The 22,326-nt window shown below is 32.7% G+C and overlaps 4 protein-coding genes across 8 annotated transcripts; 2 read left to right on the forward strand and 2 right to left on the reverse strand.

The window, feature by feature from the left end:
• Positions 1 to 3,299: 3,299 nt before the first annotated feature.
• On the reverse strand, positions 3,300 to 4,965 carry LOC9319939. Of its 4 annotated transcripts, none has more exons than XM_021033843.1 (3): positions 4,695 to 4,964; positions 4,307 to 4,468; positions 3,300 to 3,598 (listed from the first exon to the last, which is right to left on the reverse strand). In XM_021033843.1, the coding sequence occupies exons 1-2, from the start codon at positions 4,847 to 4,849 to the stop codon at positions 4,318 to 4,320; spliced, it is 306 nt and encodes a 101-aa protein (XP_020889502.1). In that variant the 5' UTR covers positions 4,850 to 4,964; the 3' UTR covers positions 3,300 to 3,598; positions 4,307 to 4,317. The 4 variants fall into 4 exon arrangements, with proteins under 4 accessions (XP_020889502.1, XP_020889505.1, XP_020889503.1 ...); XM_021033846.1 differs by having other exon boundaries at positions 4,350 to 4,468; positions 4,695 to 4,955; XM_021033844.1 differs by lacking the exon at positions 3,300 to 3,598 and adding an exon at positions 3,899 to 4,118 and having other exon boundaries at positions 4,695 to 4,965.
• Positions 4,966 to 8,226: 3,261 nt separating this feature from the next.
• LOC9322016 (probable thionin-2.3) lies at positions 8,227 to 9,151 on the forward strand. Of its 2 annotated transcripts, XM_002883826.2 has the most exons (3): positions 8,235 to 8,572; positions 8,672 to 8,749; positions 8,829 to 9,151. In XM_002883826.2, the coding sequence occupies exons 1-3, from the start codon at positions 8,335 to 8,337 to the stop codon at positions 8,924 to 8,926; spliced, it is 414 nt and encodes a 137-aa protein (XP_002883872.1). In that variant the 5' UTR covers positions 8,235 to 8,334; the 3' UTR covers positions 8,927 to 9,151. The 2 variants fall into 2 exon arrangements, with proteins under 2 accessions (XP_020886275.1, XP_002883872.1); XM_021030616.1 differs by lacking the exon at positions 8,672 to 8,749 and having other exon boundaries at positions 8,227 to 8,572.
• A 6,166-nt stretch (positions 9,152 to 15,317) lies between these two features.
• On the forward strand, positions 15,318 to 16,626 carry LOC9319940 (probable thionin-2.3). Its single transcript, XM_021033679.1, has 2 exons — positions 15,318 to 16,210; positions 16,324 to 16,626. The coding sequence occupies exons 1-2, from the start codon at positions 15,973 to 15,975 to the stop codon at positions 16,473 to 16,475; spliced, it is 390 nt and encodes a 129-aa protein (XP_020889338.1). The 5' UTR covers positions 15,318 to 15,972; the 3' UTR covers positions 16,476 to 16,626.
• A 3,780-nt stretch (positions 16,627 to 20,406) lies between these two features.
• LOC9319941 lies at positions 20,407 to 22,326 on the reverse strand. The gene has a single exon (XM_002885904.2). The coding sequence runs from the start codon at positions 22,103 to 22,105 to the stop codon at positions 20,525 to 20,527; it is 1,581 nt and encodes a 526-aa protein (XP_002885950.1). The 5' UTR covers positions 22,106 to 22,326; the 3' UTR covers positions 20,407 to 20,524.

The raw sequence follows: 22,326 nt of genomic DNA on the forward strand, positions 1-22,326 counted from the left end.
TGACTTGGCACTTCATAGATCCAAACATTATATTTACTGTTTTATTTTCCTTGATTTAATAAGAAATCTGCAAAACAATATATGTCAGTAAGACCAAAACGTCGTAGATGTGCAAAAAATAGAGAATGATCAAATCTGTTTTAACTCCATAATTCATAACTCACGTACTTGTGCTCACCATGTGCTTTCATTTGGCCTTTGTTGTTCTTCCTTTTTATCTTCTTCTCGAGTGAATCGATAAATATAACATTCAAAGCAAACCTTCTTTTGTAGCACCACAATCCAACACTGATGAAGCATCTGACGACAAATGGCTGTGAAGGTCTTAATTAGGTATTTATACAAATCATAGGAAATCGTGGAGCATAAATTTATCTATACTAGTATTTTTGCAACACTTTGGTGACGGGTGGGTAAAATGCTTCTGGGTTAATCGGATATCCGATCCTTTTTCAAATTTTGGTCATAAAAACTTTGTTGGGTCGGGTTATATTTAACCCAACTCATACACCGGATATTCCATATTTAATAATTTAGATATTTATAAGATTTGATTAAGATTTAGAATTATGATTCTCCTATCATTTTTGTTTGATTTGTTTTTAACTGTTTTGAATCATCGTGTAATACATAAAGTTAAAAAAAAAATCATTTTTTTCTGCATATACTGTTATTCGAAATTTTAAAAACGGACATATATTATCCAATTGACAAATGTGTGTTCAACGTTCTACATCGATTAAAATATTTAGACAATGATTCAGAATCATATCATAAATAAAATCAATATTAATAAAATTAGTGAGTTTTTTGGCGGGACGGGTTTGGCGGGACGGGTTTTTTTTTTTTTTGTCAACCACACATTAATTAATATATAACTCCTAGATTGGTTGCCCAATTAAGAGGAAAAGAGTCTACAAAAGAAATTTCAGAGAATAAAAGTCTAGAAGAGCGGGCTAAGCAGTCCGCTTTAACATTGCATAAACGAGAAATAAGAGAAAGCGAGAAGAAAGGGAAATAATCGCGGAGTAAACCAAACTCATCTAGCAGATTGGAGAAAGCGGGCCATTCATCAGGTGACTGTATCATCGAGACTAACTCCGAACAATCTGTTTCAAACGCCTGACAATCGATCCTTCTTGAAAGGATATTCTTCATAGCCCATATTAAAGCTTCCATCTCCGAGTGAAGTGGGGAGGGACATCTCCGCAGGCACTTTGCACCGAGTAGTATCATTTGTTCATTTCCTTGAAAACACCACCATCCTATACCCATAGTTGGGTCCGAATTTTTCCAAGAGCCATCAATCCGACATCTTATTGTCTGAACTGGGCTTTCCATAGTTTCCGTAATGGGACTAGTTTCGATCGGTTCTAACTGAGCTTCTTCCCACAATGATTTTTCACTTAAAGCGTGATTTAAGATATCTGTGGGATCTTATTGTAATCCCTTGAAAACCTTTTTATTCCTATCTTTCCATATGAACCACAAGATCCAAGCATAAAGGTCGGTTTTCTCCCCCCCATCTAACGTAGATGGTAGCCTCCAATAAAGATAATCTAGGTTTAAAAGTTCCGAGCTTAGAGGAAAACTACCTGATGCCGTAGGGATTGTGGATAACTCCCATATGTTCTGAGAATGTGAGCACTCAAATAAAGCATGATTTATTGTTTCCTCTGCCAACTCACACCTTTTACAGATAATATCACATTGAATCCCTCTATGTGCTAATTTTGAAGTAACTGCTAGGGCTCCTGAAACAATTTGCCATAAGAAATGTTTTATTTTTGGAGGGCATTTGATTTTCCAAGCTTGTGCTTGTAATGATTTATAAGTTGGGCCCCATTCGATCGGTTCTGTCATCTCTCGAGCAACCTGATAGCCTGACCTTACTGTATATCTTCCTGATTTTGTATGATATTAAATCAACAATAATAAAAATATTAAAATATCATTAATCCGCCGCTTCAATACGGATTAAATCCTTAATTTTTTTTAATACCACCAATATTAGACACATCAAATCGGTCTCATTAGAAAAGATTGTATAAAATCAAAAATTATCCCGTGGTATAATGTTACTTAATAACAATTGTAAACTATAAAATATAAATGTCTTTGAAAATGATACAATTTACAAACTTTTATCTATAATAAATAATCGTTAAATTTTTTAAAATTACTACTTTTAGAAAACAAATTACAGGATGGGTTAAGAAATTACATGACGGATTATATGGTGAACGAGTTTGAATCAACATTTATAAAATTTTAAAATTACTACTTTTAGAAAACAAATCCCGGGTTTTTTTAAATATAGCCCGTCCCATAATTTCTTAACCCGTCCCGTAATTTTTTTCGGAACAGATTTATATAGCGAACGGGTTTGAATCAATATTTATAAAATTTTAAAATATCATTAACATGCCGTTTTAATACGAGTTGAATCTTCAGTTTATTATTGTTCCGTGAACTCGTGATATACCGTTACTTGATAATAATTATAAACTATAAAACATAAAAATTTTATAAAGAGATACAATTTATAAAATTTTATATATACTAACTTTAAAAAATAAATCATCCCGCGGTACACCGCGGGTTAAAATCTAGTTTTTAAGTAAAAAATTAATCTATTTTTCTGTGTTTGTTTAAGAAAGGCTGGAAAAAAGAAGAAGCATGCTCCTATAATTATGGCTCGTAACGATAGATTGTGGAGATCGTGGAGAAACTTGATTTATTTTTAAAAAATAACAATTATTTTGTTTCGTCACATTTTTACAGAAACTTGATTTATTTATTTTTTAAATAATTTTTGAATTGACACATGTCACAGTATTATTGGTATAGTGACTTGTGCTTTATAAGATAAAGGATTTACTCACTTAGAAAAAAAAAAAAAAATTTCCCGAAGGAAGTTAATTTCTATTTTTCTTTCTCGAATCATCAAAATTGACATTTTGTATATGATGGTTCATTGGTTCCAACAGATGATCTAGCTCTTTTTGGACATTTCATTTCATGGTTTTTCAATCCTTTTGAGACGCTCCATTTAAAAGGATTGGAAGACCATGTCCGATTCAAAAACTTATTGGGCCTTGTGCCATGTTAAAAGAGGTTCCAAATTATGGCCCTATATATTTAGCAGTTTAAAAATCTCGGCCCTATTTTTCAAATAATATTATAGATTATGATCAGAATCTTTCAAAAATAGAGATTAAATATGCACAACATTATCCTATTTTATGGTTATTGTTAGAAAGATTGATAACTCTGATGAATTTGCAGCAAGATTATGGTAAGAGAAGAAAAAAGACAAGAATCAGGAACATTATTGTTTTAGTACTGATCTACACTTATTAATGCTGTTATGCATTTTTCCGAAACAAAAAACTGTTCTCTGAAAAAAAACATTGTGCCAAGCAAACGAAAAGATCTATAACTAATAATCCACACATTGTGGAACTAAAACTTCTAAAAAAGCAACACAACAAACAAGTTTTTGCTGAGGTAACCCCACAATTTCGATCTCACATCCCTTCAAAGTACTGATTCACGCATGCACGGTGAAAAGACACTCTTTTGCCTCTTCAAGTACCTGTCTCAAGTTGCAACCAAAATTACACATCCGAATAAGACACTGAGAGAAAATTCATCGAGCTTAGTGGCAAACATTCCTAACTATCGATTCTTCTTTCTCGTCATTGTGTATCATATATGACTTATTCTCGTTATCGATTTCATGAAATCTAACACTCTTTGAATGATAACCAAGTCAACTCGAAGGGAGCACAAGGAAACAAAACCCCATTGTGCAACTTTATTATGCCAAGCCATAGACAGTCTCTGCGCAATGCAGTCTATTTGGTGTTGCAGCCCTTATATTAAGCTTCATGAATATGCAAAAAGCTTTAAATCAAGAGAATCAAACAAACTGTTTAAATGAACAAAATATTTGTTATTCAGTGCTAAGCAAAGCTTTGTTCTGTCTAATCCGCCAACACAATGCAAAAGGAAACAGAGTCTAATCTTCAAATATTGATAAGAAACCTACAATGCAGCATCACTCTCTTGCCAGCGACGTAAAATCCATGTGCATCACCCATCTTTTCCAATTCCTATCAATCCCAAACCCAAATAGTACTTTTAACAAAAACAGGAACAACCAAAATATCACTTAATCCTACTCAAACAAAGAACGGTAAGGACATCAATGCGCAAGAATCTCCATAGTGTTAAACAAGAAACATATTCAGAGTAATCTACCAAATTTCCCTATAAAATCCTAAGTAAAGTAAACACTCACAAAGAAGACTACTAGCGATCCGGACAAGTTCGTTGGAAGGTACCGTTAGACAGCTCGCAGAAAGCCCGCAAATTAACGTTAAGGTGAGATGTGAGTTGAGAAGCAGCCACAACACTGTACAGAGGTAAGAACGACTGTGTGCAACCAAGTGCTCCTAGATTCCTGAAGAATTCAATTCAAAAAATAACATCAGATTCTTCCAAAATTCCAAATTTCAAATTTCAAATGCAAAATCAGAGACCAAGCAAAGATTTTCAAATGTTGATTGAACTATTCGAAATCAAGATACTAAAATCTTCAATTTCACAAAAATTCAATGGATTTGAGTCATTTGACGGAATCGATTGATTAGATTCTACTGAAATTGAATAAGAGACTATGACGGAACCTAGAAGGTGATGAAAAGGTGAAGCGACGGCCAGGTAAAGAGGATTGGGGAGGACGGAGGCGAGGAAGGGCCGTCGTCGGAGAACGGAGAGACGGTGATCTAGCGGTGGCGGAGACGAAAGAACGAGCAGCAGATCCTGCGTTGCGCCAAGCCATTGAAGGAGACGTGAATTGAGAGAGAGCGAGCAGGTTTTTGTTAGGGTTTTAGGGAAATGAATAGAGAAAAAAACTCTCGATGTGTTTGGTTTGTACGGAAGTTCAGTGTGGTGCATCGTAGAGGATAACACCGGTTGGGCAATAGCCCATATTTTTAATCGCTATTCTAGGCCCAGTATATAAAGACACAGCCCAAGATCGTTGCATAGTGTCATATGTCATAGTCATACTAGGGATTGACCAAGTATATTGCTTGTCTGGCCTGTTCGTTTGCATATCGCTGGCAACTAAAACCAACGATATCGACTAAAAGTTGTTCTTTTTTGTCGTTGGTTCAGCTAACAATCGCAGCAACTGTCGTCGCTAGCAATCAACGATTGCAATTTTTAATCGCTAGAATTTTCAGCAATCATAGTGTTCAAGAAAGCGCTAGGTGCTAAGCGGACGGTGACCCAATGCCTAGCGCTTAGAACGTCTAATCGGGACCTAGGCGATTTTTAGGCGGTTTAAACGTTTATAACATAAAACATTATAAATATGATAAGGCCCGCCTAAATAGGCGGATGTAAGAAATAAATGTTAATTTTCAATAGTAATCAACCAACTTTTTCAAATATTTAGTTTATTAATTTTTCTTCTAAACTAAATTTTAATCTTACTCATTCAATTTTGCGATACACATCAACTATCTATTTCATCACAATAAACTAAATTTCCATTCTACCATCATCGTAACGGATAAGTGCTAAAAAATTATATCAAAATAATATTTCAAATCTATCTCTTAGTTAATATCCAAAATAAATAATAAATAAAAACCATAAATAATAAAAAAGAAAACTCCACAAATTATTTTGGAAAACAAATATTGTTAAAATATATGTTTTTCTATCTGTTTTAATCTCATAAGTGAATTTTACCTCAAGTCAAACTAATTTTAAATGAGTTAAAATAAATAAAGAAAACATAAAAATATATATACTAATTAGTATTGTCATCAAATACCGAAAATTTATTCCTGTAGGCCATATAAACCCAAAGATTTTGATGTTTTCACTAATTACTACTTGCATTAAAAATTTTAAAATAAAATATAAATATAACTGTAACTATACTAATATTCTTATCAAGCTTTCAAATTTTCTTTCTTATAAGCTCATTACTTTTTTCAAAAAATTTGTGTTTTCAATTAGCGAATAAAAACACTATATTAAAGTGATAAATATGGTTCAACTAAATTAATTTTAAATAACTTATATGTTATTTGAACTTCAACGGTCATTGTTTATTAGCTAATATCCATGTTATATTAATATTTATTAAATAATATATGCCAAATTTAATTGACCAATAACACATTTTAAAAAATTGTTAGTTTTTCTTTATGGGTAAGGAAAATAAAAGTTAATTTTTTTTAGATATAGACATATAAATAAGTATATGTAAATATGTTTCTTTTTTAGTTTTCCTATTTCCTTAAAAAAAAAAAAGTAAAATATTTTCTGACACATGTCAACATCTGATCGATAGACTTGACACGTGTCGCAATCACGTGAATTACTAGATTTGAAAACCATACTTTATATAATAAGATATGATATTATATATAAAAGTTATAAAAAATATCTATATAAAACTAAACATTATAAAATTATAAACAAAAACTAGATAAAATATTTATTTATATTTATATTAAACAATATATGAATATTTATAACTATATATATATATAAATAAAACTCTAATTGAAATTGAAAAAATACATTAAACAAGATTTATGTAATTTTAGGCGGTTAAGGCGGTTATCTAGGCGTCGCATGAGAGTCTAGCGCCTAGTCGGAGCCTAGCGACTAGTCGCTGCGATTGCTCGCTGAATCCAACGGCAGACAAACGAACAACATAGCGATCAATATATATATATATATATATATATATATATTTTAAATAAACAAAATAAAATTAAATTAGATTAAACAAATTAAATTAAATATAATCAAAACTAAATCTAACTAAAATTCACTAAATATAATTGAATAAAAATATAACTAAATATATTTATACAAAATTACAATAAATTAAATTGAATTAGTTAAAGTGTAATATTATTTGGTTTTTATATGGTTTCTCTTCTATTTATTCAATTTGGAAATCTGGACATCGACCTGAAATTTGTGCATGAGTGAATGAATTTGTTCATTAGAAGTATATAAAGGTTTATGTATAGAGGATACATTTTTTAAGTTGTAGCCAACGGATACTTATCTGCGCATAAGAGTTTTGTTTCAAACGGATACATACTCTTAATTTAGTTTCAATTAACAGAATTTAACATTTTTCATCAAAAATCATATAAACACATATTTATATATTTAAAATTTTGAATTTGAAAAATTGCATCGACTGTCGCTGGCGACCAAGAAACGAACAACACATCGACAGTTTCTAGCAACAGTTTTCAGCGATAGTTTGTGGCGACATGCAAACGAACAACACAGCGACAGTCGCCAGAGATAGTCGCTGGCGATAGGCAACCGAAAAAAATACACTGTTTTGCCACAAAGAAACGAACAGGTCAGTAACCGCATAAAACATGTCACTAGATTCAGAGTATTTACGTCTAGTTCAATTCAGTTTCATTCAACCGGAGCTATATATATATATTGACATGATAAAATAGAGTTAATTTGATTTGGTTCTCAAAAAAGTAGAGTTAATTTGGTTTGTTTAAACTATTTAACGAGTTGGAGATTCAGTTTCTAATTAGGGAATCTCGGTGTAGTCGAAAATGATAACATCGACTTCCTTTTCATTGAGTGCGAGATCGGCAAATTAGAACACTCTCGAACTAAACGTCAACTAAATTTGTAAGGTTGTCGCTCAAGCTACTGTGTACCATATCTGGCGTCAAAGGAACAATGTGCTCCACAAGACCAAAGGTTACCACCTTCTTCTCTCTTTAGGACGATTGACCGAGAAATTCGCAACATCATCACGGGGAGGCGTCATAGGAAGCGTTGGAGACTTCTAATGCTTCTTTGGATTCGATAATATCTTAATTCAATAATATGTTTTTCTTGATTTCTTTGTATTGTAACCTTTTTATTTTATTTTCTTTTTGCCAAGGTTACTCTAGATTTAGGTAAAACTTTTGTAATGCCTTCACTTTCATTTTCTAATGATATTTACAAGATCAGCGAAAAAATAAACTAAATTTTCCAAAACAAAATAAAAAAAAAATTACTAGAGAAACGCAATTAATATGAAAGATGAGTAGGTGCGTAGTCAGTTCGTCAGCGATGCATGTGACAGTCATCGTGTGGACTCTATAGAGAGCACTACATAAATGAAGCTTGTCGTGGCAAATTGTAGAAGTAGTAGTATTTAAGTCAGTCTAGTTTGACCAAATTAATACATATATAGCTTATAACTAAAAGTGTTTTCTCTATATACACTTTGTTATCAATTTAAAAGCAATCAATCGAAAGATGGAAGGCAAAACTGTGATTTTCAGTGTGCTCGTAATGGGTTTGGTCATCTGGCAAATTCAAGTAGATGCACAAGAACAAAGAACCTGCTGCCCAAGCCAGTCATCCAGGGAGGAGTTTGAAGATTGCATTTCACAAGGAAATTTGCATACAGTTTGTGGAGCTGGGAGTGGATGCCTAGAGTCTTATGTGGGTTTCTGCCCTTCGCAGTATCCTTACGGGAGTCTCACAAACTCTGGTAAAAATTGAACTCACTTAGTTATATGCTTTGTTAGAGGATGGATCAAGATTACATTTTTTGATGTAAGTTGTATGTATTTTGATTTTTTGACTCAAGGTGATGTTGTCAGTGTATACTGTAAGTTGGGGTGTGTATCCTCTCTGTGTGGTGCTTTAACCAGTCTTCAAAAATCTGGTAAAAACTCTCCAAGTGCATTATTATTACATTGTTATTAGAACAAGAGAAGTCATTCTAGTTTTGTTTCGGTGATCAGACACAAGTGGAAAAGTGAACGAAGCAGTTGAACGATGTTCCAAGACCTGTTCTACTATATGCACCAAAGGATCTAAAACCGCAGTTGAAACTGTGTAATGCATAAATAAGTAAAGGGGTGGTTATCACTGAAAGTGTTGTTTCAATGCAATAATTTTCCTGTATTTGACAAAAATGCTAGACTATGGTGCATTGGTGCTAGTATAGTTTAATAAGTTGTTGCCGGTTTGCCTATGTATCATAGAGGGTTATCGATCTCTAGATTGTATCTCCCTTCTACTTGTTATTATCTAAATAAAGAATAACTAAATGTTATCCTCTCCATGCATAGTTTAATTTATTTTATAAAATCATGATGTAGTTTAATTTATTTTTCAGACTATCTAATAATTGAAGCCGATATTAACATGTACAAATGTTTTCTAATGGTCATGTCTAGGCCTGGACGTTCGGGTATCCGTTCGGTTGGTTCGGTTCCGGTTCTTTTGGTTCTAGAGTTTATGATCTATAAACGAAAACAAATAATTTCGGTTCGGCTCCGGTTCCGGTTTTTTTGGTTCTGAAGTTTAGGATCCATTCAGATATTTTCTTTTGGATATTTTTAGGTATTTTGGATATTTTTGGGTATTTTTTGGATATTTTTGAGTATTTTTTGAATACTTTAAGTATTTTTTAATATATTTTCCAAATATTTGTTGGTCTTTCGGGTATTTTGGTTATTTATTTTTAGATATAAACTCATATTTCGGGTACCCGAAATATTTCGGTTCGGTTCGGTTACGGTTCCGGTTCTTTTGGTTCTAAAATTTAGGATCCATTTGAGTATCTTAAATTTTCGGTTCGGTTCCAGTTCGGTTGTTTTGCTTCGGTTCCGGTTTGGTTCTTATGGTTTGGTTATTTTGCCGAGGCCTCATGTCTTGTAAATATGGTTTTATTCTCTATATATTAAAAGAAAGTCATTGTTGCTAATGTGCCAAATTCACAAGTTTTCTAACCTATGTTATTTATATTAGTAAATTCTACTATACACATTGCCAAATACATTTATTACAAGATATTATATATTTTAATTATTCTAGCATCAATTTTCAAACACATTTGAAGAATCCTAACTTTACCAAAAATACTTACTTCCACAACTCAAATCTTATCATTAAATGTGAACAAAATTTTCAGTATTTAAACCGGCATTTAACTTTTACACCTTGAAGTGATCCCAAAGATACGAAAACATTTAGCGATGACATCACAATTTATACTCTCCCTGCACCATTTAGTATCGGAAGCACTTGTCTGAAATCACCTCCAAAAACAACAACCTTTCCTCCAAAAACCTTGTTGTCTACGTGCTTGATAATATCACAGAAACTTTTATCTAAAGCTTCAAAACAACTTGCCCATCACTGGCGCTTCACCCCATATAATTAGCGATGCTTCTTTGATCAAATTTTCTAGCTCAGATTTAGGCTTGATCTTACAAACTGAAAACACATGAGGATTTAGTGGTATTGGAAATCTGGAATGTGCAGTCCTACCCCCTTCTAACAACAATGAAGCGATGCCACTAGAGGCGACATTAAGAACGATCTTCCCTCTAGGTCTAGACAGAGAATCATAAAGAAGCAGCATTGCAAAAAAAATCCTCAAATAATCTCCAAAACAAAACTGACTTGCTTCTATCAGACCATCAAAATAAAGACCTGATCATCATCTAGAATGTCACGTAAAAAACATGCTTCTTTGTAAGTTTTGTAGACATCAATATTATATGTTTTGATTTCATCATAACTCTGTGGACCTATGACAATGTTAAGTAGGACTCTAAAAAAATATTCATCTTCCATTTTCCTTAAGACATAGTTAATATGACCTAAAGAAAATCCACTGGATCTCTTTTTAAACTGCTTATTTGTTACATCCGAAGTAAAATATGCTGGAATTTCGGCATATAGACAGTCTCGAGCATGTTTTTTATTATTTCTAACTGCATTTTTTCTATTCAAAATCAACCAAGCCAAAAATTGAGAACCTTCACTGGATATACGTTCAAGAACCTCTTCTATATGAGCCTTGACATCAAAATAAGCTGGTTGCTTCCTTTCAAAGTGAAAAGATAATTTTTGTACAAGAGTTGATCTATGTTGAATTGGAAATTTGAAAATCCTACAAGTAGCCTCTGACGTTGATACTTATCTAAAGAAAGAGTATTTATTAAAAAAAAAACTATTTCATATAGGAAAACAATATTTGAAGATAAAGGTTAGAGAAAAAACTAACCAGCAGTTGAACCAATCTTTGATTTCATTCTTCTTTTTCTCAGTTGAACCTCGTTCTTGACCAAGAGTTGCTGTTTCACCAGTTGTAGTCTGCTTTACTGGCTCTACAATGTATACAACTTTATATGGTCTTTTTTGATATACTTAAATAAGTATTTGATAGAACCATTCTGATTGCACCATTCCACGTTGATATGAGCGTTATATCGAAGAGAAAGTTTCTTATTATAAGACTACTTACAATGGTCATTTTTGAAACTGTTTAATTAATTATTCTACTATTGAATCATTACAATGATATGTTGAATAAAAAAAAATGATAATGTGGAGACAACATGGTTGAAGAGATTCAACTGCGTTAAAAAAAAAAAAAGAAGATGAGTTTCACTTTGACATGTGGCAGACAGTGAATGAGTGATTTGTTTTTAATTATATGATAGTATTTGGATAAAAACAAGTATTCTGTTTCTATTGGATGATGGAATTTTAGATATTTCTTATCCAACCTAATTATTTGATATCAATTATGTCATAGAATATTAAATTTTATATTAATATTTTTATACCAAAATTTATTTTCATACTCTATAAATAGAGACTTGTTTCACTTAATTTGAACAGACAAAAAAACTTATTTTTTTAAATATATTTTGCTATCATCCTTCAGAAACTCTCGTTTATTGTTTTACTCGTCTGTTTAGGAAAATAGATCCCAATAATTACCTTTTTAGCTCCCAAAAGTTTTCAAATTACCCTTTTAACTACCCAAATCCCAACAATTATCAGTTTTAAAATCAATCTCCCAACTATCCCATCATATACCAATTAAGTTATGAGTGTTTTCTTACTTGTGTTTTATGATTATTGTATTGCATTTTAAGTTTCTCGTTAATGTATGTGTTTTATTAATGACTATTTGTATTTCTTGTTTTTATTATTTACAAAATAAAATTAAAATTAATATACAAATTAAAAACAAGAACAAAAATTATTTATAATTTTTTTACTTATTTTAATTTCATTTGATATGAACTGTGATTAATAATATGTAATCACAAAAAACATAAACATAAATAAAATAAAAAATATGAAATAAAAATGGTAGGGTAAAGTGTTGTAATTTTATTAAACAAAACTAATGTAGAGAGAAAAATTATGTAAGTATTAAATTATGATGTGGAGTGTTAAAATGAAAAAATGGGTGTTGTAAACATAAAACCAATGTAGATAGACTAAGGCACAACATACATACTGTCACATTTAATACCACCTTCCTCAATATAGACTTTTTTCTTCCTACTGCTATAGACTGGGTAACCATCACTACCAACCTTTGTGATATCTTGATGGTTTTTCGGATATAGTTTAGAATACTGGCCACGTTTGTCCGACGGTCCCATTAAGAGAGATGGCGGTCGGGGCGTTACAAGTGGTATCAGAGCCGAATCCAGACGAGTGTGGAGTCAAGACAACTCACACCGTCGGGGGTGACAGTCGAGGACGTTGCGATCTGTTAGTGGGGGTGAATTGTAACATCCCGGTTTGAGGAATATGGTAGTCCATGAAGAGAGGTTTAAAAGAATTGATTTGGCTACCTATGTCATCAAAGTGCACTTATCTTTTCAGTCAACTGTCCTGAGAGCACTCCAGGGTTAAGCGTGCTTGAGCTAAGAAAGTTTCAGGATGAGTGACCTTTCAGGAAGTGATTGTCAGAGCTGTGTGAGTGAGGAAAAAACACAGAGAAAGATAATGTGGTGATTAGTAGGGTCAGTAACAAGTATTTAAAGCCTCCCGGAATTAGCGGACATGCCGTTGGAAGATGGTGGGCCCACGAGCCTAGAAAGAACGTGGGACCCATTAAGAGAGATGGTGGTCGGGGCGTTACAAAATTGTATTTAGTTTTTCTGTATTTAACATATTCAAACATAAAACATACTAATCGTACAATGTATATTGTAAAGCTATCTATATATACATTCTAATTACACAACTAAATAGGTTATATATATATATATATATATATATGCTATTTTATAAAAAAAAAATTCTCTTATTATCTAACGAAAATATCGTCCCGCGGTGTACCGCGAATCAATCTCTAGTGTTGTGTAAATATGGTTTTATTCTTTCTATATTAAAAGAAATTCATTGTTGCTCATGTGCCAAACCCACAATTTTTCTAATCAATGTTATCTATATCAGAAAATTCTACTATACATATTGCCAAATATATTTATTACAAGATATTACATATTTTCTTTATTCTAACATCAATTTCCAAACACATTTGAAGAATCCTAACTTTAACAAAAATACTTCAAAAACTCAAATCTTATCATTAAACGTGAACAAAATTTTCAGTATTTAAATCGGCATTTAACGTATATAAACAACACATTTGTGGAAGCCCCCTTGGCCCATTGGTTGAACAAAGGTTAATTAATGCTTCTACACCCAGAGGTCTGGGGTTCGAGTCCCAGATACTACGATTTATTAATAAATTTGCAGATTATTGGAGGCAAGTGTGCAGGAGATCTCCAGCGATGTACAATTATAGCCGTTCGCCAGGATTCTACGCAGAGTGAGAAGTGTCCATCAAGAACATAAAGAAGGAGGTGAAGAAGGTGTCGTCTGTCGTGGATCTAATAAGGGTCGGAAGGAATTGTCCGTTGTAGAATCGTCTATGTAAAAGTTCTCATAATTTGCAATAAATAATAAATCCAGACGTTAAAAAAAAAAAAAACAACAGACATTACTTTCTAAAATTTAAAATCGTAATATTGAAACCATAACTAAACCAACTGCTAGGCCTTCTTTTAGCCATCAAATTGAGTGCTTGTTGCGAACAACTCTTTGTTCGAGCGAAAGTAAAAATTACGGTGAAAAAACACAACATTGAATAAAAATGAATCAACAAAATGTTATAATAAAGAGATGAGTATAATTATTTACTAACTAAAATTTTTAAAATGTGTATTATATGAAGGGTTAAAATAAATAGACACTACCATATAAGGCAAATTTACGGTTGACTAAAATTTTTATAATCATTCCAAAAAAATTTCAAGATCAAGAATTATAAGAAATTTTTAATATTAGAATGACATATGTTAAGAAATAGTTTAGAGATTATATAATAATGTTGGTTACTGAAATTCAATTTCTTTGGATTCATCATAAAAACAAAAAATCAGTGGTTTGAATCAAAATATTTTAAACATCATTAATCGGCTGCTTCAATACGGGTTAAATCTTTATTTTATTATTTTTTACCACCACCAATATCAGAATCGAATGATCCTGACTAAAATAAAATTGTATAAAACAAAAATAATTATGTGGTATACCATTATTAAATAATTGTAAATTATAAAATATAAAAGTCTTATAAAATGTTACAATTTGCAACTTTTATATATAACATATAACCATTAAATTTTTAAAAATATGAATATTAAAAACAAATCTTCCAGCGGTATACCGCGGGTAAAAATCTAGTATATAGTTAAAAGGACAACATTTTAAATAGACACACATGTTCGTCAAAGAAAAAACTATTAGAATGGAAAGTTGTGATAAAGAATACTAATATGACATAGTGAAAGACACAACTCTAAATGAACATATGAACTTAAAAAAAAAAACATAACTGTATAAGATGCATTTTTAAATTAAATGATTAAAAATCTAACTTCTATTACAAAAAATTACGATAAAAGACACAACTATAGAAAGCATTTTTCGAATTACCTTCAATCTGGGCCGTCATTTAATATCAAAATAAGTTACCATTTTTTGAATTTGTGTCAAAGAACAAAGTTTGGTAGTTATTTAGGCAAAAAAAGAAAATATATAGAGTTCAGAAGACATTAACAATTAAATAGAGATAATTGTTTCTAAAAGACATAACTAGTGGAACAAAAGTTTTGATGGAAAACACAAATAAAATATATATAGTGAGACATAACTATAAATATGAATAGTTGCAACTTTGTAAAAAGACACAACCATAAATATTATTAAAATTAGAAATAAAATAAAAATATTTAAAGAAGAGATATGATGAAAGATGCAAGTCAGGCAACCGTAAAAATAATTCAAAATTTTTATTATTATCTATACTAAAAGCCAAAAGTAGTACTTAAAATGCTGAAATGATTTATAATTGTTTTATATAGTAATAATAATAAATCATTTATTTGAATTTATTTTTTGTACTAATATTAAAGTTACAGGGATCTGCGTATGCAAACATACACAAGTATATTAATACAAATATTTAAGATACTAGCTACATCAGTAGATCGAGATCCAAACGCATATACTAATTTGTTGAAGTGGGAACCAAAGGCATACCCATCAGGTTCAAATTTTGCCACACTTCAACACACTTCCTTCCATTTCTCTCCCAACATCATCCCTCAACTTGTCGTAAACACGTTCTTTAAACCCTCTTGGTTCGGCTTAGGCTTCACCGTCGTCACTTCTTGGTCGCTCTCTCAATCGTACAACACCGGCACTCTTGCTCTTGCCTTAACTCCCGGAGCAACATTACATTTCCCAAAGTTTCCCTTTAGAACCCTCAGAACGGAATTAAGCTTCAATTAAATTTTCCAAAAAAAAATATATATATTTGAAAACTGAATTCTCTATTAATATGAAAGATGGGTAGGTGTGTAGTAAGTTGGTCAGCGATGCATGTGACAGTCATCGGGTAGACTCTATAGAGAGCCCTAAATAAATGAAGCTTGTGGTGGAAAATTGTAGAGAAGTAGTATTTAAGTTGGTCTAGCTTAACCACCATATGATCAATACAAGAAGTGTTTTCTCTATATACATTTTGTGATCAGATAAGTAATCAATCAAAAGATGGAAGGTAAAACTGTGATTTTCAGTGTGCTTGTAATAGGTCTTGTCGTCATCGCGCAAATTCAAGTAGAAGCAGAATTCCTAGTCTGCTGCCCAAGCGAGTCATCCAGGGAGAACTTTGATTTATGCATTTCCTACGGAGCTTCTCAGCCAGCTTGTTCATCTATAACTGGATGCGTCCGGTTTTTAGGGAGTACATGTCCTCCATTTCTTCCGGATGAAATTGTAAAAAACTCGGGTAAATTGAACTCATTTAGTTATGTTGTATGAATTGTGATTTATTAAAGTTGTTCAAGGATGGATCAAGATTCCATTTTTGATACAATTTCATGTTTTTTTTTTTGAATCAAAGTGATGCTGTCAGTGTATACTGCAATTTGGGCTGTGCATCCTCTCTATGTGGTGGCTTAACCACTCTTCACAACAAAGGTACAGCAAGCTCTCCAAGTACAATTATTATTACTATTAATCTATTATTATTAAAACAAGAGAAATCATGCTAATTTTGTTTGGGTGACCGCGAATGGAAAAGCAGTGTTCTAAAATGCGCTATAAGCTAGGCGTACGGTGGAGCACCGTATAGCGTATAGACGTATATATGGCCGTTTATGCGGAAACTATACGGTGGATATTTTTGTTAAATAAATAAGTAAATATAAATATATATATATATATATATATATATATAATAACAATAAAACATCAATATAATAACATGATGAATGCTATATATGAATACAAAAAAAATTCAAATTTTCAACTTTACAAAATATTATAAAAATTTTAAATAACTAATAAGCATAAAATAATAGAAAAGAATGACAATAAAGTTATTTTATAGTTAATTATTATGATTAATTTTTTGAGAGCCAAATTAATAATTTTGTTAAATCATTATTTCAAACTAATAAAATTACATAGTTTTTGTTTTTGAGTTTTTTTTTTTAAAAAGCGCTGTATATGCGGATTTCACCATATATACGCCGTATAATCTCCGTATATACGGACCATATAGCTTTCACCGTACGGTTTGTACGGCCGTATATACGCTGTACGGTGGGAAGCCGTACTGTATTATAGCTATACAGTTGTTTAATACGGTGAAAGCTATACGGTCCAAGACAAGGAATTTTTCTTCCTGCTAATACACTTTTAATTAACTCTCACAGCATGGTGTGATTCGGATTGGGCTGTGTGTCCTTTAACACGTTATTCGATCACTGGATGGTTTATGCACCTTGGTGGTTCTCCATTGTCTTGCAAAACTCGCAGACATGACACAGTCTTACCCGCTGAATCTGAATACTGAGCCATGGCCGATACCATTAGCAAAAATTTGGTTTCGCGAGTTGTTACCTGCTATTGGTATTGATTGTTCTTCTTCTACTATGTTGCACTCCAAGTCTCCAATAGCTTATCTGCCATCATTACATCTACGAATCCCGTCTATCATGCTCGCACAAAATATGTAGGTTCGGATTGCCATTTTGTAAGAGATGAGATCATTCGCGGAACTATTCCCCCCCAAACACATCTCGACCAAGACTCAACTTGCCTACATTATGACTAAACAATTTGAGGATCTCCTTCTCAAGCATGGTGTTTGTAAATTGTAACCTACACACTCCACCTTGAGGGGGTATTTGGGGCCCCTATGGTCCGTACGTTTCTATCTTGTAATTAGGTCATGAAATATGTCTTAGTTTATAGCTTGTATTAAATAAGAAAACCCTTTAATTTACAACCACTAGGGTTTCTTGACGATGAATCCTTATGTTACTTGTGTTTGATTTCTCCTTGTATCCATTTCATTATGAGAATATTGGTCCAATTCGTATTACATGAAATTTAACTGAAAAAACAAAATTACATTAAAAAATATTATTATATTTATAAGAACCTCAACTTTCTTTTATACCGATGGAGTTTCTCTAAAGGATCATGTTCTTTTCTGAGTCGCTAATTCAGTGACAGTGACAAGAAAATAGATGCGGACGGAGTCGTAGCGTACAAAACAGCCGCTACTACTATTAAACCGTGTCGCTGGAATTTTAAGCGACAGGTGCATCAACTCATTTGATCAGGAGCAACGACTCTTCTCTCTCCACATGCTGACGTCAAGGTCCCCCACTCAATATTTTTATTAATAAAAAATGATTCGTGATTTTTTTTGTTTTGGTAGAAAAAAATGATTCGTGATTTTTACACTGATATGAACTGAGCTTATATAGGCTCGTTATTAAAACTAATAATAGTCTAAGATAATTACAAGAAAAATAAATCAACATAAGTATACCAATCAACAAAGGATTAATTGAAATTGCATTTATGGGTGATTTTATTGGCCAAGTATTGGAAAGAAGAAGGTTATTTATATCTAGGTAGCTTGGGCATGAAGTTGTTCACTCTTGAAAGCTTCTTGAAGGTATAGAAGTCCTCAAAAACGTGCCTTGTAAGTTTGGTAGAGAGCTATTGGCGTTTTAATGCAATTGGATTTAAATAAGAAAAATCTTGTCTTAAATGAATTTGTTCGATCATGTGCGGTTCGGTGCAACTATGAACGAGTATAGAAGCCTCTTTTATGTATTTCATGATCTTTAAATTTGATTTCCACATACGAAGTGATCGTTGCACCCTCCAGTCTTTTGTGGGAGTCACCTAAGGTTTAAAAAATATTACGAACAACAATAGATTTTTCGCGAACACATACAAAAAGAAAACTATTCATAATTAACTAATGTCTCTGGAATACTGCGTAATCACATAATACAATGAGAATATGTATAAAGTAACATTTGACTTAAAAAAATTAATAAAATAACCTTTGACCAAATAGTACTCATTTGCTACAGAATTTTTGATAATTTTTTGTCTATTTCGTCTTTTTGCTTTCTTCTTCTTTTTCTTGTTTATTATTTTCCCTCTCACGAGATTTCAACCATTAAGCTCTCTTTCTCTCTCATTGAATCTCTTTTTTTTTTTTTTTTTCTAAAACTCATTCACCAAGGAATCTCTTTTTTCTTTTTTCTCCTTCTCTCTTTCGCGTCGAATCTTTTTCACAACCGGATCTCTTTTTTTTTACCCATATCTTTCTAGTATCAGATCTCTTCACGACATATTCTCTCTTTCTTTTTCCTATAAATCTCTTCCTCTCTCATCCCTTGGTCGTTCTCTGTTTTTCCTCCTCTCGTCAGTGTGATATAAGAGATTAGATCTGATTTTAAAACACATGTCTGATTTTTAAAATACTTCGTGTTATATATGAGAATTGCATGCTTTTTGTAACTGGATCGTGCTATTTTAAAGAATCACATAATTTTCCACTGTTTATCCTCCTCGCTGGATTTCTCCACCACTCGCCAATGTGATATAAGAGATTATATATGATTTTAAAACACATGTCTGATTTTAAAAATACATGTATTCTAAAGACAAAACATGCTATTAACACTGATATATAAATATTTGACAAGCTATCCAACAAAAACCATGAAAGTTTGTAACAAATACATATATTATATAATACTTGGTGTTATGTAAGAGAATTGCATGCTTTCGGTAAATAGATCGTGCTATTTCAGAGAAACACATGATTTTTTAATAAGAGTTGTACACAATCATTAAAAACTTTATAACTACTACCACCGACATTGTTGTAAAAACAAGAAAATAGAAGGATATTTTAGTATTTATCTCACTCCACAAAAGGTTATTTACTTATGTTTTCTGACACAAAGCTATTCTCTTAATTCTTTTCTATTCTATGGTTAGTTTGTAATATTACCCTAATACAATATGTAAAATAAAAAATTATAGAATGAAAAATTACAAAATAAAATTACTTTATAAATTGTGGAATTGTATATATATTGCGGAATGAAAAACGTAATATTACATTCCCAATATAATTATTTTTTAATAAAATAATATTTTTAATGAACTTTAATATGTCTTAAGTAATATTTGATAAAAAAAGTTATATAGGAATATTAAAACTATACTAAGAATTGTTAAAAATTTGTGAAAGATTTAGATATTATTGAAAAGTGGTATATTTTTCATTGTAAACAATTTACTACTTAAATAATTCTTAATTTTTTTCATAGGTAAAACAAAATAAAAATATCTAATCACTTGTCATGAAATAAGTAACTATATACCCACTTATTTGTAAAATGTATTTTTAATTGAGATTTTAAGCAAAAACCGATTTTTATTTATTTTATTTTTGTGTTTCGTCGAAAATATGCATGTTTTAATTATTGATAAATTAATTTTTTCCATATTGATTTATATATAAATTACTTGCATAATCTCAATAAAAACATTATTTTCTCTATTATGTGTGTTATTATAGTTGGAGCCATATTTATAAAATTCGTTTTGTGACCAAGTTTAACTAGTTATTTCTGAAGCTATGCAAATGCACACAACTATACGAATACAAATATTTGATATATATACAACAACAGCTATAAGAAGTAATATTTACAAACACATATACCAATTTGTGACCGAGATCTAATTGTTTTATGTGCTTACATTTGCGACTCTAACAAGTGGGAAGCAAAGGCAAATCAACCTCATCACACCACTCTACACATCTAGTCTCATAAAACAAAGTGTTCAACTTGTTTGGCCAATAAGTTAGCCAAATTTTGCCACCCATTCTCCACTTCAACACACTTCCTTCCATCTCTCTCCCTACTCTCCACCCAACTTCATCTCCATACGCATCCCTTCCAAATACCATCCCTCCACTCTTCGTAAACACATTCTTTAAACCCTCTTGGTTTGGCTTCGGCATAACCGTTGTCACTTCTTGGCCGCTCTCTCTATCGTACAACACCGCATCGAAAACAGCTGCGTTTCCTTCACTCTCCTGCTCGATTCTCCAATCTTTAACCTTCCTCTTCGTTGACATTCTTGCTCTTGCCTTGACTCTTGGAGCCACTTTACCTTTTCCGAAATTTCCCTTTAGCACCCTAGTCACCTCAATATCTCTCTCTTCGTTCTTCGTTGACTTTCCTAGGCTTAGCCCCGATACGTGGCTCGACCCGAGTTCTGGCCCGAGCCAGACCCGTACCCGTGACGGGAAGTACCTCTCCTCCGAGTAACAATCCGCTATCTGATTCTCCACGCCAACTCCTCCTTTGTTAAACCCTAACTTTGATACGTGGATGCGTATGTTGTCTACACGTGCGTTCACTTTTATGTAGTTCTCGTAGAACCTAACGGAGTATTCAAACTGTACTAGTATTTCCGCTTGTTGATGCGACAAAGCGTAACGTAGGACAGCTTCTTTAGGCTCTACGAATGGAAACTTGATGATCTTGTTGTGAACCTCGTTAGAGCTATTATTTGTGACGTTCATTGACAAGATTGGGAAATAGCCTTTCAAGATCCAAAGCCCATGAGCTTCTGTTGCATACGAAAATCCCAATGAATGACGAGGCATGAGGCTGCTACTTAACTGTTTCAACCCGAGATTCCCAAGTCCTATCTCTTTAGAGATCATCCATTTGGATAAGGCGTAAGAAGCGGCTCGTACGATACACAGCTCGGCGTCTACACCAAGTGAAACGAGAAACGTTCGTAACACAGGTGCGTGTTGACATGTAAGCGCGTTCACGTGTGGACCTAGTAGGTGTTGGAAGAAGAAAGAGCCTACTTCGCTAGGCGCGTCAAATACACACAACCAGAAGAGGCGCGTGAGGAGGATTAGATTAAAGACTGATGAGAAGGATTCAGGTGAGTGAGAGTCCATGACCCAGCTAACCGGACCTGGTTTGATTTCAAGTTGTTCAAACTTTGTGCACGCGCCGGCACGTGAGGTAGGGGAATGGGTGATTAGTTCTTGAAGAAGCTGGAGAACAAGAGGGAGGAACGGTTTCTCCGACGACAAGGGACATGTGTCCGAGACCCAAATGGTCGATGACTTAAGGAGGTTGAAACCCTCTGCTACCACTTTGAAGGTGAGAGAGTGAGACTCTAGGTCAGAACCCGAAGCCCGTTCGGCTCTAAGTTTGATCGAACGTGTCAAATCGCCTGCAAGCTGAAACACTGCGTGTGAATCAGACTCGCTGAACTCGGGAGCTTCGGGAAGCTCGCATATCCATGACCAAGGGTCCATTTTCTTGGTTTATTTTTTTTAAGGAAAATGTGTGTTTAAGAGAATGGAAAAGAGGAAGATAAAATTCTTTTTGCGAGGAATGGAGGTGGAGAATTTTATAGAGAGATCGTGTGGTGGAAGGGAAGCCATGAAGGAGCTGAAACTAATCAAAGATCCTTCAACGAAGGGATCACGGATTCTATGAGGATCGCATCACATTAAAAAAAATATGTGGCTTTACA

Source organism: Arabidopsis lyrata (assembly GCF_000004255.2).
Source record: "Arabidopsis lyrata subsp. lyrata unplaced genomic scaffold ARALYscaffold_3, whole genome shotgun sequence".
Taxonomy (NCBI): Eukaryota; Viridiplantae; Streptophyta; class Magnoliopsida; order Brassicales; family Brassicaceae; genus Arabidopsis; species Arabidopsis lyrata.

Excerpts from the sequence above, each read along its gene's own strand:
- LOC9319941 (XM_002885904.2), bottom strand. The coding sequence starts at position 22,105 with ATGGACCCTTGGTCATGGATATGCGAGCTTCCCGAAGCTCCCGAGTTC.
- LOC9319939 (XM_021033843.1), bottom strand. The coding sequence starts at position 4,849 with ATGGCTTGGCGCAACGCAGGATCTGCTGCTCGTTCTTTCGTCTCCGCC. Across the intron at positions 4,469-4,694 it reads ACCTTTTCATCACCTTCTAG|GAATCTAGGAGCACTTGGTT; the intron begins GTTCCGTCATAG and ends TGAATTCTTCAG.
- LOC9319940 (XM_021033679.1), top strand. The coding sequence starts at position 15,973 with ATGGAAGGTAAAACTGTGATTTTCAGTGTGCTTGTAATAGGTCTTGTC. Across the intron at positions 16,211-16,323 it reads TGAAATTGTAAAAAACTCGG|GTGATGCTGTCAGTGTATAC; the intron begins GTAAATTGAACT and ends TTTTGAATCAAA.
- LOC9322016 (XM_002883826.2), top strand. The coding sequence starts at position 8,335 with ATGGAAGGCAAAACTGTGATTTTCAGTGTGCTCGTAATGGGTTTGGTC. Across the intron at positions 8,573-8,671 it reads CGGGAGTCTCACAAACTCTG|GTGATGTTGTCAGTGTATAC; the intron begins GTAAAAATTGAA and ends TTTTGACTCAAG. Across the intron at positions 8,750-8,828 it reads AACCAGTCTTCAAAAATCTG|ACACAAGTGGAAAAGTGAAC; the intron begins GTAAAAACTCTC and ends TTCGGTGATCAG.